The sequence below is a fragment of the Dendrobates tinctorius genome, unplaced genomic scaffold (assembly GCF_039654945.1).
Source record: "Dendrobates tinctorius isolate UK_male_01 unplaced genomic scaffold, ASM3965494v1 ptg000394l, whole genome shotgun sequence".
Taxonomy (NCBI): domain Eukaryota; kingdom Metazoa; phylum Chordata; class Amphibia; order Anura; family Dendrobatidae; genus Dendrobates; species Dendrobates tinctorius.
In genome coordinates, this window is record NW_027362060.1 from 996,043 (window position 1) to 1,011,303 (window position 15,261).

The 15,261-nt window shown below is 44.0% G+C and overlaps 1 protein-coding gene across 3 annotated transcripts in view; it reads left to right on the forward strand.

Moving 5' to 3' along the window:
- TFDP1 (transcription factor Dp-1) overlaps positions 1–14,281 on the forward strand; it is a 183,527-nt gene extending 169,246 nt beyond the window's left edge. For all 3 annotated transcript variants that reach the window (XM_073563533.1, XM_073563536.1, XM_073563534.1), the window contains exons 11-12: positions 3,543–3,624; positions 13,100–14,281. In XM_073563533.1, coding sequence (XP_073419634.1) covers positions 3,543–3,624; positions 13,100–13,244 — 227 coding nt within the window. In that variant the 3' untranslated portion in view covers positions 13,245–14,281. The remainder of the gene's footprint in view (positions 1–3,542; positions 3,625–13,099) is intronic.
- The last annotated feature ends 980 nt before the right edge of the window (positions 14,282–15,261 follow it).

Sequence of the window (15,261 nt, forward strand, 5' to 3'; positions counted from 1 at the left end):
CCCCCCCTCCCCCCAAAAAAATCTGTGTATGTGCTGCAGCAGCGTGTTAATATACTTGCCTATAGCCATCTTATCCAGTATCCAGCATTGTTCCTCTCCTCTTCTGAGTCACGTGATCAGAATTCAGACTCTGGATCACACTGTGTTGGCCACAATTCTTTTTTTTTTTTTAAATATACAATGTAATCCTATGGAGCCTCTTTCTGACGCTCTATAGACTTGCATTGTAAAATCCTCTTCCATGTCACACACAGTGTAGTGGGATCTAGAGAGTCTGAAGGTCGGTGACGTCACTTAGAAGACTGGCGTGGCGCTGTATACTGTAGAAGATGGTGCTAGGTTAATATATTAACACAATGACTCTACACTACATACGCAGGTTTATGGGAATAGTTTATGGGAGTACTTCTTTCAGTGATGAAGGAGCTGACCACTTCAAAATTGTGCACCTATTTTAACAAGAGATCACACATAAATATAGCAGGGCTGTGGAGTCGGTAAGCCAAAACTGCGACTCCGACTCCTCAATTTCCCTTCCACCGACTCGGACTCCAACATATATTGCTTATATTTAAGTGAAAAATGTATTGTAGTACAATGTGAACATCAGACATTTAATCATTTTTATGATACAATAATCAAGATATTTAGATAGAACATAATATATTTATTGGAATACAACTTTAGAACACAACTGTAATAAATTGTAAATATGTAATACACTATGTAATATCGATTACATATATATATATATATATACACCCAATATATATATATATATATATATATATCACTATGTAAGTGGCAAAAAACAGTTTTCAACAAAAACATACTAAATAACATTTGTGCAGTCTATGAATTTGTTCTAAGAAATAGAATTGCCTCCATCAGATCCTCCTTCATAGATGACCTAAAATCTGACCTAATAATTTTAAGACCAGAGAACAACCTCTCTACACTAACTTGGGTTGGAGGCAAAGCCATAACCACATGGGCAACATCTCTAACTATTTCCAAGTATAAAGGAATTGCCTCATGCACAGTCAGTTTTGATGAACGGTTGAATTTTTCTTTGAGGGCAAGTGAAACATTTTGCTGAAATATGGTCAATCTGCTTTGCTATAGGAGACGGAGTGAATCTTTTTCCTTTCAGCAACGCTTTGCCTGCTCCATATCATCCAAATACTTGTCAAAGTCTAACTCCTCATCTGATGAGGATGAAGATATGGCAGCAGTAGCACTGTCAGGACCCAAGTCCTTTTGCACCTGGCAGTCCTCCTGTAGGCCACTAATCCTAACTGCTACCTCAATCAGAGCTTCTTTTCCTTTAGTAAGCTGTTGATCATCAAGCAATTTACGATGACTTGGGTCCACATAAACAGCTGCCAGAAAAATTTTATTTTCCAATAGCTGTGTCTCTCTCCATTTCATTGAAGCAGAAATGCCATCTGCGATTAAATCTCCTCTTTGGGACAGGCAAAATAGCAAGTTCTTCCACTCCCTTATGAAAATGCCAGGAGTTAAATCCTCAGCTTGTAATTTTTTAGTCACGGTAAATATGTGATTAAGCAATTCCTTCAATTCAGCCACCTGTGTCCATTGACCTTCATTTAGGGTTACCTGAGGGCTCGCCATATCTATAAGAAACAGATTTAGCCTAGATCAAAACTAGGGGGGGGGGGGGCAGAACCTCATACTGCTCCGCAGAATCTCATACTGCACACCTCAGCTGCTGCAGAACCTTATACTGCACACCCCTACACTTGAAAATAAAGCCTGCACCTTAAGATGTGGTGAATGCAGTCTATTTATTCCAACTATCAATTGATGTTGATGTTACTGAAGACGAGCAATGCCTAAAAGGCAATGTATGATATTTTAGATGTCTTGGGGGATTCACAGATCATGAAGTAACAGTAAGCTGGCAATGCCATGACCTTATAGTCATCAGATAAACTTAATACAAGCGGCAATTTTAGATATAATGCACTGTTTCCATAATATCAGCACTCCCCTAGTGCCTCAACGGTTATAGTACATGCCTCCAATAATTAGCAATCTATGCCAGCTTTACTCACATATACAAACACAGCACCGAATAGCAAAAATTGGTACTCATCTGTGTTATTCATCTGTCACCCGCCATCTAAATAGTCACCGTGCAATACTCACCATATCTTGGACACATGACATCGGCGAAACGCGTTGAGGCGCAATTAACCCATTTTAGATGGTGGGTGACAGAGATGAATAACACAGATGAGTATCAATTTTTGCTTTTCGGTGCTGTGTTTGTATATGTGAGTAAGGCTGGCATAGATTGCTAATTATTGGAGGCATGTTGTATAACCGTTGAGGCACTAGGGGAGTGCTGATATTATGGAAACAGTGCATTATATCTAAAATTGCCGCTTGTATAAAGTTTATCTGATGACTATAAGGTCATGGCATTGCCAGCTTACTGTTACTTCATGATCTGTGAATCCCCCAAGACATCTAAAATATCATATATTGCCTTTTTAAGGGGATTTAATATACCCATGATGCCATCTGGTACTATTTGTACATATGTGTTCTTTTGATTTTAACTTTTTGAGGGAACTAGGGTCCTCTTTAGCGCAGTATCATATCTGTCTAGGATTAGGGGTCCCTTTAATATCGGGTAGAGGGTATCCTCAGTAGCTGCAGGGCACTTAGGGATAGCCACCGTTGAGCGGGGGCACCACAACGTTTCCCCTTAGGGTGCCAACCTCCGCGGCCAGGCAGGTGAAAGCTCAGGATATCTACTAGGGATTCCTAGTGGTTCCCCTAAGGGGTTTTTTTCTTTGGACACTGTTATTTTTGGTTTTTTTGTCACTTTGGTATTTTGGTGTATGACCAATTGTTTGGTCTTTTTAACTAAATAAAGTATCATTTTAGGGGATAAATGTTTGATTATATTTCAGACCCTTGTGTGTGTATTATACTGAGATTGGTTTTTTTTAAAAAAGCTGATCTGCTTTTGCAGCTGAAAAACGTATCCTCAAAAAATGCAGCAAAAACGCTGTGTTGAATGTAGCCTTAGAACAGCCATTTATAGGACAATTCATAACTTTCCCAAATTCCTATGAAAAACATATTCTGCATTGAACTACTGTACCCAATTTATTATATATTTTAGGAGTCAGACCATTTTATTCCGACTCCACCAAAATGAGCTCCGACTCCACGACTCCGACTCCACAGCCCTGGAATATAGAAACATTCACTTGTAAATAAAAAAAAAAATGTAGTTTCCTTTTCTTGGCCACCTGCCCTTTCTTCTTTTTAAAGCTCAAAGGTGGCAAAGGCACAATGCAGTGTTACTGGTTAATCCATAATTTATTTGCTTATTCTCCACTCATTTTTCTTCCAACAATGGAATAACTGCATTCGGCACAGTTACATAAAAAATACCTTCTTCCATGACGTAACTGTAAAACATCAAGTAGACTTATTGCAAAATTGTATTACTTATTAAGCAGTATATAATTGAAAAGATTTTTTTTTCCTTCTCTTTTTAGAAATGGCTCAGGGATCCATCAGTAGTGTGTATGTGTCGTCTACTTCAGGTTCAGTGTCGAATGGTCGAAGGTTTTCTGCCAGGTAAAAAGCTTAAATTTACAAAAATGCTTCCCTTATGGCCAATGAACATTCATCTAAATTACAAGTTGGGTAACTTTGTAAATACCTTGCACCACCTCCCTTATGATATCTTGGTGATTGTGCAAATTTTTGTATTCTCAGTATGTTCCTGTTTATGGGAAAATCTAATTTCACAGTGCAGTAAATAAAAATATTGCAGAACTCTACAGCAGAAATGTCCCCCGTCATGTGGCCTTGAAGGGGTTTTCTCATAAATTAAAGATCATTTTAAGCAAAAATTTAATCAATAGATCTTTTAATAATAGCTCTCATAATTGGATGTTTTTTTTTGTTTTTTTTTAAATGTTCCTGTGCTGAGATCTTTTTTGTGTGCCCCTGCTGTGTTCTGGGTAATGACCGTGTCTGACCATACAGGGACATGGTCTGATCATACCACATCTCCTGGTCAAATGGGGAAGAAGAGGAGTATATAGACAGGACAGAAGGGGATTGTAGCTGATTCTTTCTTTGAGGTAAAACATTGCTTAAAAACAGGCCGAGAAATGTTTAGTCTCACAAAGAATCCGCTTTGATCCCATGCTGTAATGTCTGTATACTCTCTTTTGCCGCTTCCACTACCCAGGAGATGTGATATGATCAGAACATGTTCCTGTATGGTCATACACAGCCATTACACAGTACACAGCAGGGGCACATTTATAAGATTATCTCAGCACAGGAACTTTTTATTTAAACACACCCAATTGTGGAAATTAATATTCAAAGATCTATTGATTAAAATTTACTTACTCTGTCGCCTCATTGGGGGACACAGAACCATGGGTGTTATGCTGCTGTCCACTAGGAGGCGACACTATGCATAATCTGAAAAAGCTTAACTATGGCTCCTCCTCTGCAGTATACACCCCTGGACGGCGTCAGCTTTCTCCAGTTTTTGCTTAGTGTCGCATAGGAGACACACCTGAGATTTTTTTTTTTTCATTCCGTTTTTTCGACGAGATTACAGATGAAGAAAAGTGGGTCTCTTGTGAGACTCCCGGCATGGCTCCTTCCTCGGTCCCCTATTATGAGGTGCCTGGTTGAATTCGAGATGGTTATAACCCATGCTGCTCCTTCCCCAGTCCCTCGGTTGCTGGTTCGAAGTCGAGAGCCCAGTTCCTTTTGGGTTCTGGGTCGAGGTCGAGGCAAGGATGAAGCCCCCTGATGGTGACAGCAGCACCCTCCCTAATCCCCCTCGGGGGGCATTAGGTTCAGATGCCTCAGGTAGGGTCTCTACAGGCAGCACTCTGCAGCTCCCAGTAATGAGCCAGCACACTGCAGCTGCATCCAGGGACCCCAGCACAGCTGCGGGCTCCTGTCGGGGCCGGGGGGGAGTGCAAGCCAGGCATGGCACATTAGAGACACAGGGCTACCTGCGCACCTGTCTTCCGCGCCGGCCTGTAGCCTTCCCGGGCATCAGGCACCTAATTTAGGCCGCAGCTTCGGCCTAGCTGACGCCGCCGCCTCCTCTCCGCCCCCCCGGATGACAAATATGACACTCTGCAGTGTCAGAGGGGGCGGATCGAAGCAGAAAGGGCGCGTTTCCACACAGCTCTGCGCGCTTTTTTTCAGCTCTCCGCCCCCTTCTTCTCCTTCCCCTTTTCTCGGTGGCCATTTCTGCTGCAGGACAGAGAGTTCAGCAGGACGCCAGTCTCCAGGGGGGCACAGGACTGTGGATCTTCGGCGCTGGACCTAGGGGCAAACTGGTGGGGTAAGATCACAGCTGGGTTTTTTTTTTTTACTATGCTGTGAAGTCCATATCCCCCATAAGGCTCCCTTACAGGTTTCCTCTGCATAGCCACCCCTGTAGGGTCCTCTGCATAGCCAGCCCTTCTGCACTCTTGCACTATGCTGGGCTCAAGGTCCAAGAGAACCAGGCAGGATTGTTTTTATGCATTCTGCACAGCCTGCAAAACCAATCTACCCAGTGGCAGCACGTACCCGCACTGCTGGGCCTGTATTCAGAATACTGGGTCAGAACCCCAAGAAGCCCCTACCAATGCCTCGGTATCGGCTACCACGCCGGAATGGGCTACCCAGATGTCACAATCTATGATGCAGTCTATAGATAACCTAACCTCCGCATTGCTTCAGGCTCTGCAGGGTCATACGTCGGCTATCAACGTTACCCAGCAAAGGGAGAGCGCGACTCAGGGACATGCTGTTCCTGACGCACCCAGACGCAAGCGGACCCACAGGTCGCGTTCATCTGCGTCATCCCATAGCACACTGTCATCCCCCTCGAGGGAGAGACACCGTAGTTCCAGGTCACCTAGACCGTCCCCTACCAGGGACAGACAACGTGGATCTCCACAGCGATCCCCGACCACAGAAAGGCTCCACCCCGGTTCACCCACCAGGGGATGCCTCAGCGATACACAAGATTCGGAAGGCATCTGTGACTCCGACTCAGACAACGAGACGGAGGGGTCCCAGATACCAATTCCCCCTAGCAATACAACGCTAGTCGAGGACGTAATCTCTTCCATTCATCGGGTGCTGGATATTTCTGATCCGCCCCCAGAAGCGCCAGAACACAAGATTTCCTTTGAAGGTGTTCTGAAACCGCCTAAGGTCTTCTCTAATCACCCAGAATTTAAGGCAATCCTTAACAAGCAGTTTTCACAGCCTGAGAAAAAATTCGCCAATCGCAAAGATTTGAAGGCAAGGTATCCCCGCAGAAGGACACCAAGGAATGGACAGATCCACCCGAAGTGGACCCCCCAGTCTCTAGACTAGCAGCACAGACCCTGCTCTCATTGCCGGATAGCTCAACCCTCAGGGACGCAGCAGACCGGCAGATTGAACGCATGGCTCGTTCAATTTTTGAGGCTGCAGGGGCCTCCCTGGCTCCCGCGTTGGCTTCAGTTTGGGCTGCCAAGGCCATTCTGACTTGAACCAAAAAATTACAAGCCGGCCTCCAAGCATCAACCCCTGAGCTGTCGGACCAAGCGGTTCAAATAGCAGTGGTAGCAGATTACATGCTTCATGCAGCTCTGGATTCTGCAAGGGGGGTAGCGGGGATAGCATCCAACGCCATCACGATTCGGCGTATCCTCTGGCTGTGGGAATGAAAAGCGGACGCGGCCTCAAAGAAATCCCTCACGCACCTCCTGTACTTCAGTGGGCGGCTTTTCGGTGAAAAGTTGGACGCAATGATATCCAACGCCACCGGGGGGTAAGAGTACCTTTCTCCCCCAACTAAAGCCTAAACGCACTTATAAAAGGCGTAACCAAACACGATTCCGATCCTTTCTGAATTCCTCGGGTTGGTCCGTCTCGCGTCCAGCACAAAATCGTAACCATTCCCCACGCAGGGACAACTCACGGCCGCCGTAAAGGCCAGACAAGACCTGGCAGTCAAAAGCAGGCCAGTCGAAGCCCAAAGGAGGGAAACCTCAGACTTTCTCCTCATCATGACTCACTAACTCCGGAAGACACCCCACCCTCGACAGGGAGTTCCGACTAACATCGTCAACCAGGAGGTCCCTGCACTGGTGGCTCAAGCCAATCTCGCTTGCAACGGGGAAATCCTTTCTCACAGGTCAATGGAAGGTCCTTACCACCGACGCGAGCCTGACAGGTTGGGGTGCGGTGCACCTACATCACAGGGCACAAGGCAAGTGGTCACCAGTGGAAGCGAACATGCCTATCAATATCCTGGAAATTCGGGCCATCCTCCTGGCGTTGAGCCTTTTATCACTTACTGGCTGCCTCTCATATCAGAGTACAGTCGGCAGTGGCATATGTGAACCACCAAGGCGGGACCCGCAGTACCCAGGCGATGAAAGAGGTGACACATATCCTCCACTGGGCGGAAGACACGGGGTCTGTACTCTCTGCGGTCCACATCACGGGTGTGGACAACTGGGAAGCCGACTTCCTCAGCAGACAAGGAATAGACTCGGGAGAGTGGTCTCTCCACCCCGAAATTTTTCGCCAGATCTGCCATCGCTGGGGGACCCGGACATGGACCTCATGGCATCCCATTTCAATGCCAAGTTCATGGCCAGAACACACAATCCACGGTCGCTCGGAGCGGATGCCCTGGTTCAGGACTGGACCCAGTTCCAGATTCTGTACATCTTTCCACCTCTCCCCCTCATATCCAGAGTGGTGAGGAAGATCAAACAAGAGGGAGTTCCAACCATCCTAATTGCGCCGGACTGGCCCAGACGTACATGGTTCGCCGACATTGTACAACTTACAGCAGACGCCCCCTGGCGTTTCCCCAACTGTCCTGATCTTCTGTCACAAGGCCCATTCTACCACCAGAACTCAGAGGCTCTCAATTTGACGGCGTGGCCCTTGAGACCTGGGTTCTAACCCAGGCAGGGCTCTCACCAGATGTCATTAGAACCATGATCAGGACATGGAAGCCAGCCTCCGCCAAGATTTATTACTGTACTTGGAGAGCCTTCTTTACCTGGTGCGAATCTCGCAGCCAGAGCCCACTCCCTTATCCCCTTCCCAAAGTACTTGGTTTTCTCCAATCGGGTCTGGATGCCAAGCTGCCCCTCGGCTCGCTTAAGGGCCAGGTGTCAGCGCTCTCAGTGCTTTTTCAGAGACTCATTGCTAACAGGCCGCAAGTAAGAACCTTTCTTCAGGGGGTTTCCTGATGGGTTCCCCTCTACAGACGTCCACTGGAAACGTGGGACCTCAACCTGGTCCTGACAAGGGACCACCTTTCGAACTCCTTAAGGAAGTCCCACTCCACCTTCTATCCCAGAAGGTGGTCTTTCTGGTGGCAATTACTTCGCTACGCAGGGTGTCTGAACTGTCAGCACTCTCCTGCAGATGTCCCTTCCTGGCTTTTCACCAGGACAAGGTGGTTCTCCGTACGGTCCCATCCTTCCTTCCGAAGGTTGTGTCCAAATTCCACCTCAATGAGGAAATTTCTCTGCCATCCCTTTGCTCGGTTCCGGTTCATAGAGTGGAGAAGGCTCTGCATACGCTTGACCTCGTCAGGGCATTGCGTATATACGTGTCTAGGACTGCGCCCTTCCGGAGGTCTGATTCCCTTTTCCTTCTTCTGGAAGGTGTCCTTCAGGGTCTGCCGGCTTCCAAAGCTACCTTTTGCCAGGTGGATCAAATCCACCATACAAGAGGCTTACCGCCTTAAAGATTCTCCTCTTCTGGCCGGTATTACGGCACACTCTACACGGGCGGTAGGGGCCTCCTGGGCCATTCGGCACAAGTGTGTAAGGCTTCCACTTGGACTAGTCTACACACGTGTACGAAACACTACAGAGTCCATACCCAGTCTTCAACGGATGCGAGCACAATATTCGTCCATTGCTTCCCACCCAGGGACTGCTTTGGGACGTCCCATGGTTCTGTGTCCCCCAATGAGGCAACAGAGTAAAGGAGATTTTTGTGTACTCACCGTAAAATCTTTCTCTTAGCCTCTAATTGGGGGACACAGCTCCCACCCTGTTGCCCTTACAGGCCGTTGTTACGGTTGAGTTCTCATATTCTTTGAGCTCGTACATGGTAGCCTTATTACAGGCATAGTTATGTTATTTCTGTTAACTTCCTCCTAATGCTTTTACACAAAACTGGAGAAGGCTGACGCCGTCCAGGGGTGTATACTGCAGAGGAGGAGCCATAGTTAATCTTTTTCAGATTATGCATAGTGTCAACTCCTAGTGGACAGCAGCATAACACCCATGGTTCTGTGTCCCCCAATTAGAGGTAAAGAGAAAAAGATTTTACGGTGAGTACACAATAAAATCTCCTTTTGTTCATGGAAAAACCCCTTTTAAAAGGGGATTCTCAAGTTTCTTAAGCAGCCCAGAGCTGGTGCATACACTATACTTCATGGTTCCTTGGTAGGTGGTCACTCCTACTTGAGTTACATTTCTGGTCAGAAGCTCTGTCATGCTACAACATATTAATGGTATGTCAGTGATTTATGACTCTACATTGTTATCACTATATTTGCGTTTAGAGATAACTTTCCATTTGAACAAGCAAACGCCTCATGAAAGCTTGAGCTATGATTAGGAGAACTGTGCTAGAAACTGCCCAGGTCGGGGGTGAGCAGCTAACTGCTTCATAGAAGTCAATGTGTTGGAGAGAGGTGGCTTGGATGTCAACTTAATTCGCCTCCTAGAATGTATGTACTGCACATACTTGACCAGGCTCTCTGAATCTAGCTGTTCACGGTGTAAGCTAAAAGCTCTCACAGCAGGAGAATGACAGCAGGTAGAAAATGAGTCTGTTGCCTACTTGCTTATTTTCTTGCTGTCTGCCCAGTTGCTTATTTTCTTGCTGTCTAACTAAAGCATTATAATAACATGAGAATACCCATTCAGCAAAACTGACTGCAACCATGGAATGTTGTACAGGGCAGTCATTGGTGATCCAGTTGTTGGCCAACATTGACCTGTCAAGTTTATTATAGGGATTCTCTCCCATTTTTTTTTTTTTTTTTTAAGTAAGCAAGTAAAGTAAATGTAATTATAAATTTAATACATTTTGATTAGCAATTCATATTAATTTTTGTAGAATTAAAATGTCCTTCTGTTTGATACGCTAGCTGTGATTGTCATACAATTTTGATAGGACAGGTAGCTGTGAGATGTTTGTAGCTGCTCCCCCCTTCATGTCTAAAAACAGGCTGCTCATGCTACTTTTCCAAAAAGAGGCTGCTTACACTGCTGTCCACTATGTCTTTGTGTTGAGTTACTGCTGTGACCCTTTGATGGCAGTTCCTTGTACAGGTTATCTATGTGTCAAAGTAGCCTCTCTGCATTCAGATAGGCAGGGTGGAATGCAGTTTGAGCAGCCTCTTCTTACATCAGCACTCCTGGTATCTCCAGTGTTAGATCAGATATCCGTATGGACAGCAGTGTGAGCCATTTCTTACCTCCACAGGCCTGATATCTCCAGTATTAGATCAGATATACAGGCAGCAGTGTGATCAGCCTCTTCTTACCTTAGTACTCCTGGTATCTCCAGTATTAGATCAAATATCAGGGTGGACAGCAGTGTGAGCAGCCTCTACTTACTTCAGCACTTATGGTATCTCCAGTGTTAGATCATATCAGTTTGGACAACAGTGTGAGCCGTCTCATTACCTCCACAGGCTTGGTATCTCCAAAACTGGATCAAATATACAGGCAGCAGTGTGAGCAGCCTCTCATTACCTCCGCACCCCTGATATCTCCAGTATTAGATCAGATATACAGGCTGCAGTGTGAGCAGCCTCTTCATACCTCAACACCCCTGATATCACTATATTAGATCGGATAGACGGAGTGAGAACAGCCTCCTCTTATCTTGGCACCCCTGGTATCTCCATTATTAGATCATATGTTACTGCAGTGTGAGCAGCGTCTTTTATCTCCGCACACATGGTTTATTAATCAAAATATATATTGCGAGCACATCTTCCTACATATAAAGAGGGGGTAGAAAGGGAAGAGATTCTTACTGCACATGCCCACAGGCATATGTCTTTCTAAAATTCTAGAATCGGTTTGTGTTAGTGAAACAAGATGGCGAGCAATTTAGTGACTTGCTAATTATTTAAATTTAGGAATTTATTTAGAAGTATGTTTATATGAGCTCATATAAGCCTGAAATCATAAAATGATGCACAAAGCTGCACCAATCTGCTCAAAGTAGACATTGGTATTAACCCCTTAATGACCAGAGTTTTTTTGGTTTTGCATTTTCATTTTTTGCTCCCCTTCTTCCCAGAGAAATAACTATTTTTCAGTCAAAATGGCCCTGTGAAGGATTGTTTTTTTTTGCGGGACGAGTTTTACTTTTGAACAACACCATTGGTTTTACCATGTTGTGTTCTCGAGAACGGGAAAAAAGATCCATGTGCGGTGAAATTGCAAAAAAAAGTGCAATCCCAGAGTTTGTTTTTGTTTTTTTTACCATGTTCACTAAATGCTAAAACTGACCTGCCATTATGACTCTCCAGCTTGTTACGAGTTCATAGACACCAAACATGTCTAGGTTCTTTTTTTATTTCTGGTGAAAAAAAAAAATTCCAAAGTTTTGTTAAAAAAAGAAGAAAAAATTGTCACCTTCCGATACCCGTAGCGTCTCCATTTTTCATGATCTCGGGTTGGGTGAGGGCTCATTTTTTGCGTGCCGAGCTGACGTTTTTAATGATACCATTTTGGTGCAGATACGATCTTTTGATTTTAATGCAATTTTGTGGCGACCAAATAAACGTAATTCTGTTGTTTTGACCTTTTTTTTTGTCCTCATTACGTCGTTTAGCGATCGGGTTAATTCTTTTTTTTTATCTTGATCGATCGGGCAATTCTGAGCTCGGCGATACCACATATGTGTATGTTTGTTGGGTTTTTTTGTTTTATTTTGAATGGGGCCGATCCGACCTGTAGGCTATGTGCCCATGTTGCAGAAATGCTGCGGAAATGTCCGCAGCATTTCCGCAACTCCCTGCTGTGGGTAAAACGCATGCGGAATTCGCATGCGTTTTGCTGCAAAACACAAGCGTTTTTAGCTTGCAGAAATGCTTATGCTTTTCCAAGCGATTTGAAGCATCGCTTCGAAAAGTGATTGACAGGTTGGTCACACTTGTCAAGCATACTGCTTGACAAGTGTGACCAACTTTTTACTATTGATGCTGCCTATGCAACATCAATAGTAAAATAATTAAATAGGGATATACTCACCTTCTCTCGGCCCCTGGAGCCTTCCCGATCGTCATTGGCGCTAGCGGCAACTTCCGTTCCCAGGGAAGCCTTGCGACAATGACTTCTGACATAGCGGCCTTGTGAGACTGCTACTTCATCAGAGGTAATTATCGCAAGGCATCCTTGGGAACGGAAGTTGCCGCCAGCGCCAGTGACTATCGGAAGGGCTCCAGGGGCCGACAGGGGGCAAGTATATCTGTATATTTTATTTTAAATTTTTTTTTTTTTTTTTTTTTTCACAGGAATGTTACCCAGGGCATGGAGAAGAGTCTCCTCTCCTCCAGACCCTGGGTACTATCCGCACATGAAGCGCTCACTTTACGCATAGTGAGCATAGCCACATGGGTCAAGTGAGCATTTCGGTGCAATCCTATGGCGGCTGAATCGCCGTGATTCCGCAGAAATAATGGAAATGCTGCGGACTTTACCGCTATGCGATTCCACAGCGGTAAAATCCGCAGCACTGGCATAGCAACTGTGGAATCCCATAGGATTGCATGGGCATGCATTTTTTAAGTGTTTTCGGCCCATAGATCTTAACAGCTAATTTACATATAAGAAAATTGTGGATTTCTCTAGACTAATACATTGGGTCACTGATATCAAGGTATCATTTTATTCAACTTTCTATGACCCGCATGAATATATAGATGGCTTAGGATGGTTGGCCCTTCTGAAAAATTCCCTTTAACACATCAGGTTGCGGTTAATATTTGTTTGCACACAAAATGATACAATACTTTGTTTTGCAGTGACTTGACCACAGATGGGATGCTGGCAACAAGTTCCAATGGGTCACAGTACAGCAGCTCCAGGGTGGAGACACCTGTCTCTTATGTTGGAGAAGAGGAAGATGAGGATGATGATGACTTTGAGAATGATGATGATGATGACTGATGTGAAGTGTGCTCAATAGAAAAAAAAAAGCTACAAGAACTTTTGTTGTGTGTGTTTTTTCCTCCTCTTTAACATCACTGCTGAGAAAAAAAATTGCTAAGGCAATTTATTGTAACAAAGCAAAGATTTTTCTAATCTAGGTAATTTTTCCTATTTCCATTTTTGTGCAGTGACTGTTTGGATACACTTTATTTTTATTCTAAATGTTTTTTCTTTTTGTCCCTTAATATTACATCACTTCATTACTGATGTATTGTCCCTTGAGATACAGAATAAAATGTCCTGCTTATGTGGAAAGAAATGAAACACAATGTTCAGATTTGGCATTTATTTAGTTAAATAATGTGGGGGTAATGGTTTTGTGAAATCATGCAGCTTCCCAAGACACTTTTTTTTTTTTTTTTTGTATCAATTTCCATATGAAATTCACATAATTTAAACTATAGCCATTTTTATGCTTTCTATTGTATATGTTTTGGAGGAAAATGGATTCTTCTGCAATGCTGGTACAGCCATGTGAAAAGTCCCAAAGGTTGCTATATACAGTATATAATTATAAATATTGCTTATAGTATAATTTGCCTGAATTCTTCCAGGTAAACTTAGATTTTTTTTTTTATCTATATATATATATATATAGTTTACATAATTATAATTTTGTGTTCTGAAGCAAATGTTTTGTATTTGTTTCCTAAACATGCATTGTAATCTATTATAATGTTAAAATTATAGCATTTTTAAGCTTTTTTTTTTTTTTTTTTTTTCTTTCTCTCTCCCCTTGCCCTTCTGGATTTGTGAATCGTGTTTAGCAGTTCATATTTTATATGATGAATTTCAAGGCAGGCTGTAGTAGTTTCAGATAAATTCATGAAATGGATAACTGCACAAATGCTTTCAGCTGCCTGCTGAAATACAGTAATCTTTTTATTGGAGCATAAATACTTATGTAATTTTATTAACTATACAGAGACTTATAAATGATTTGTTTAACTTGGCACTGTTAGTTTTATTAATAAAAAAGTGCATGGGCATTAAAAGTTGCTTTTTAATTTCATAGAGATTTGTAAAAAAAAAAAGTTTGACACTTGAAGAAAACATATCCGGATTATTCATGTTAAACCAAAGGTATGGACATAATGCTGCTGTCATACTCATTTAATAAGGTAGCTTCAGTGTAGAAATCTGCAGCCTTGTTTTTCTTAAATCATTGTTAGAAGTTTTGGATTCCTAAACTCTACGTGCATCAGGGCGGGACTGTAGTTAGGGTCTTTGGCTCTGCCAATGCCCTTCCACTGTCTGTGTTGTCTTTACCTTCATTTAAAGCAAACCTGTCAGCACTTTTGGCCAATATAAGATACGGCTACTGCCTTTCAGGGCTTATCTACAGCATTCTATAATGCTGTAGATAAGCCCCCGATCCGACCTGAAATAAGAAAAATAAGATTTATTCTCACCTGGAGGTCATTCTGGTCCGATGGGTTTCTCAGGTCTGGGTCCAGTGCCTCCCATCTTCTTGCGTTGCCACCTTCCTGCTTGATTCACGGCTCACCGGAATCATGCTCCTGCACAGGCGTACTTCTCTGCCTTTTCCCGGTGCCAGAGCACTTGCAGTACTTTGCTTTGCCCTCAACAGGGCAGAGAAGAACACCTGCACAGGAGCGCGATGCTGGGAATCCGTGACGCAAGCAGGAAGGCGGCATCACAAGAAGATATGGGAGGCGTCGGACCTGCGACACCCATCGGACCGGTACGACCCTCCCCCCACCGGGTGAGCATAATAAAACTTATTTTTCTTATCTTTCAAGTCGGATCAGGGGCTTATCTACAGCATTATAGAATGCTGTAGATAAGCACTGAAATGCAGTGGCTGTATCTTATATCGGCCAAAGGTGCTGACAGGTTCCCTTTAAATGTCACGCTGGCTCTTGCGCAGATTGTTCTGGTGGCGGGCTTAAGGAAAATGGTGCATGCGTAGATCAGTGGTCGACAGTAAAATGGTGCTTGTGGTGGTGCAAGC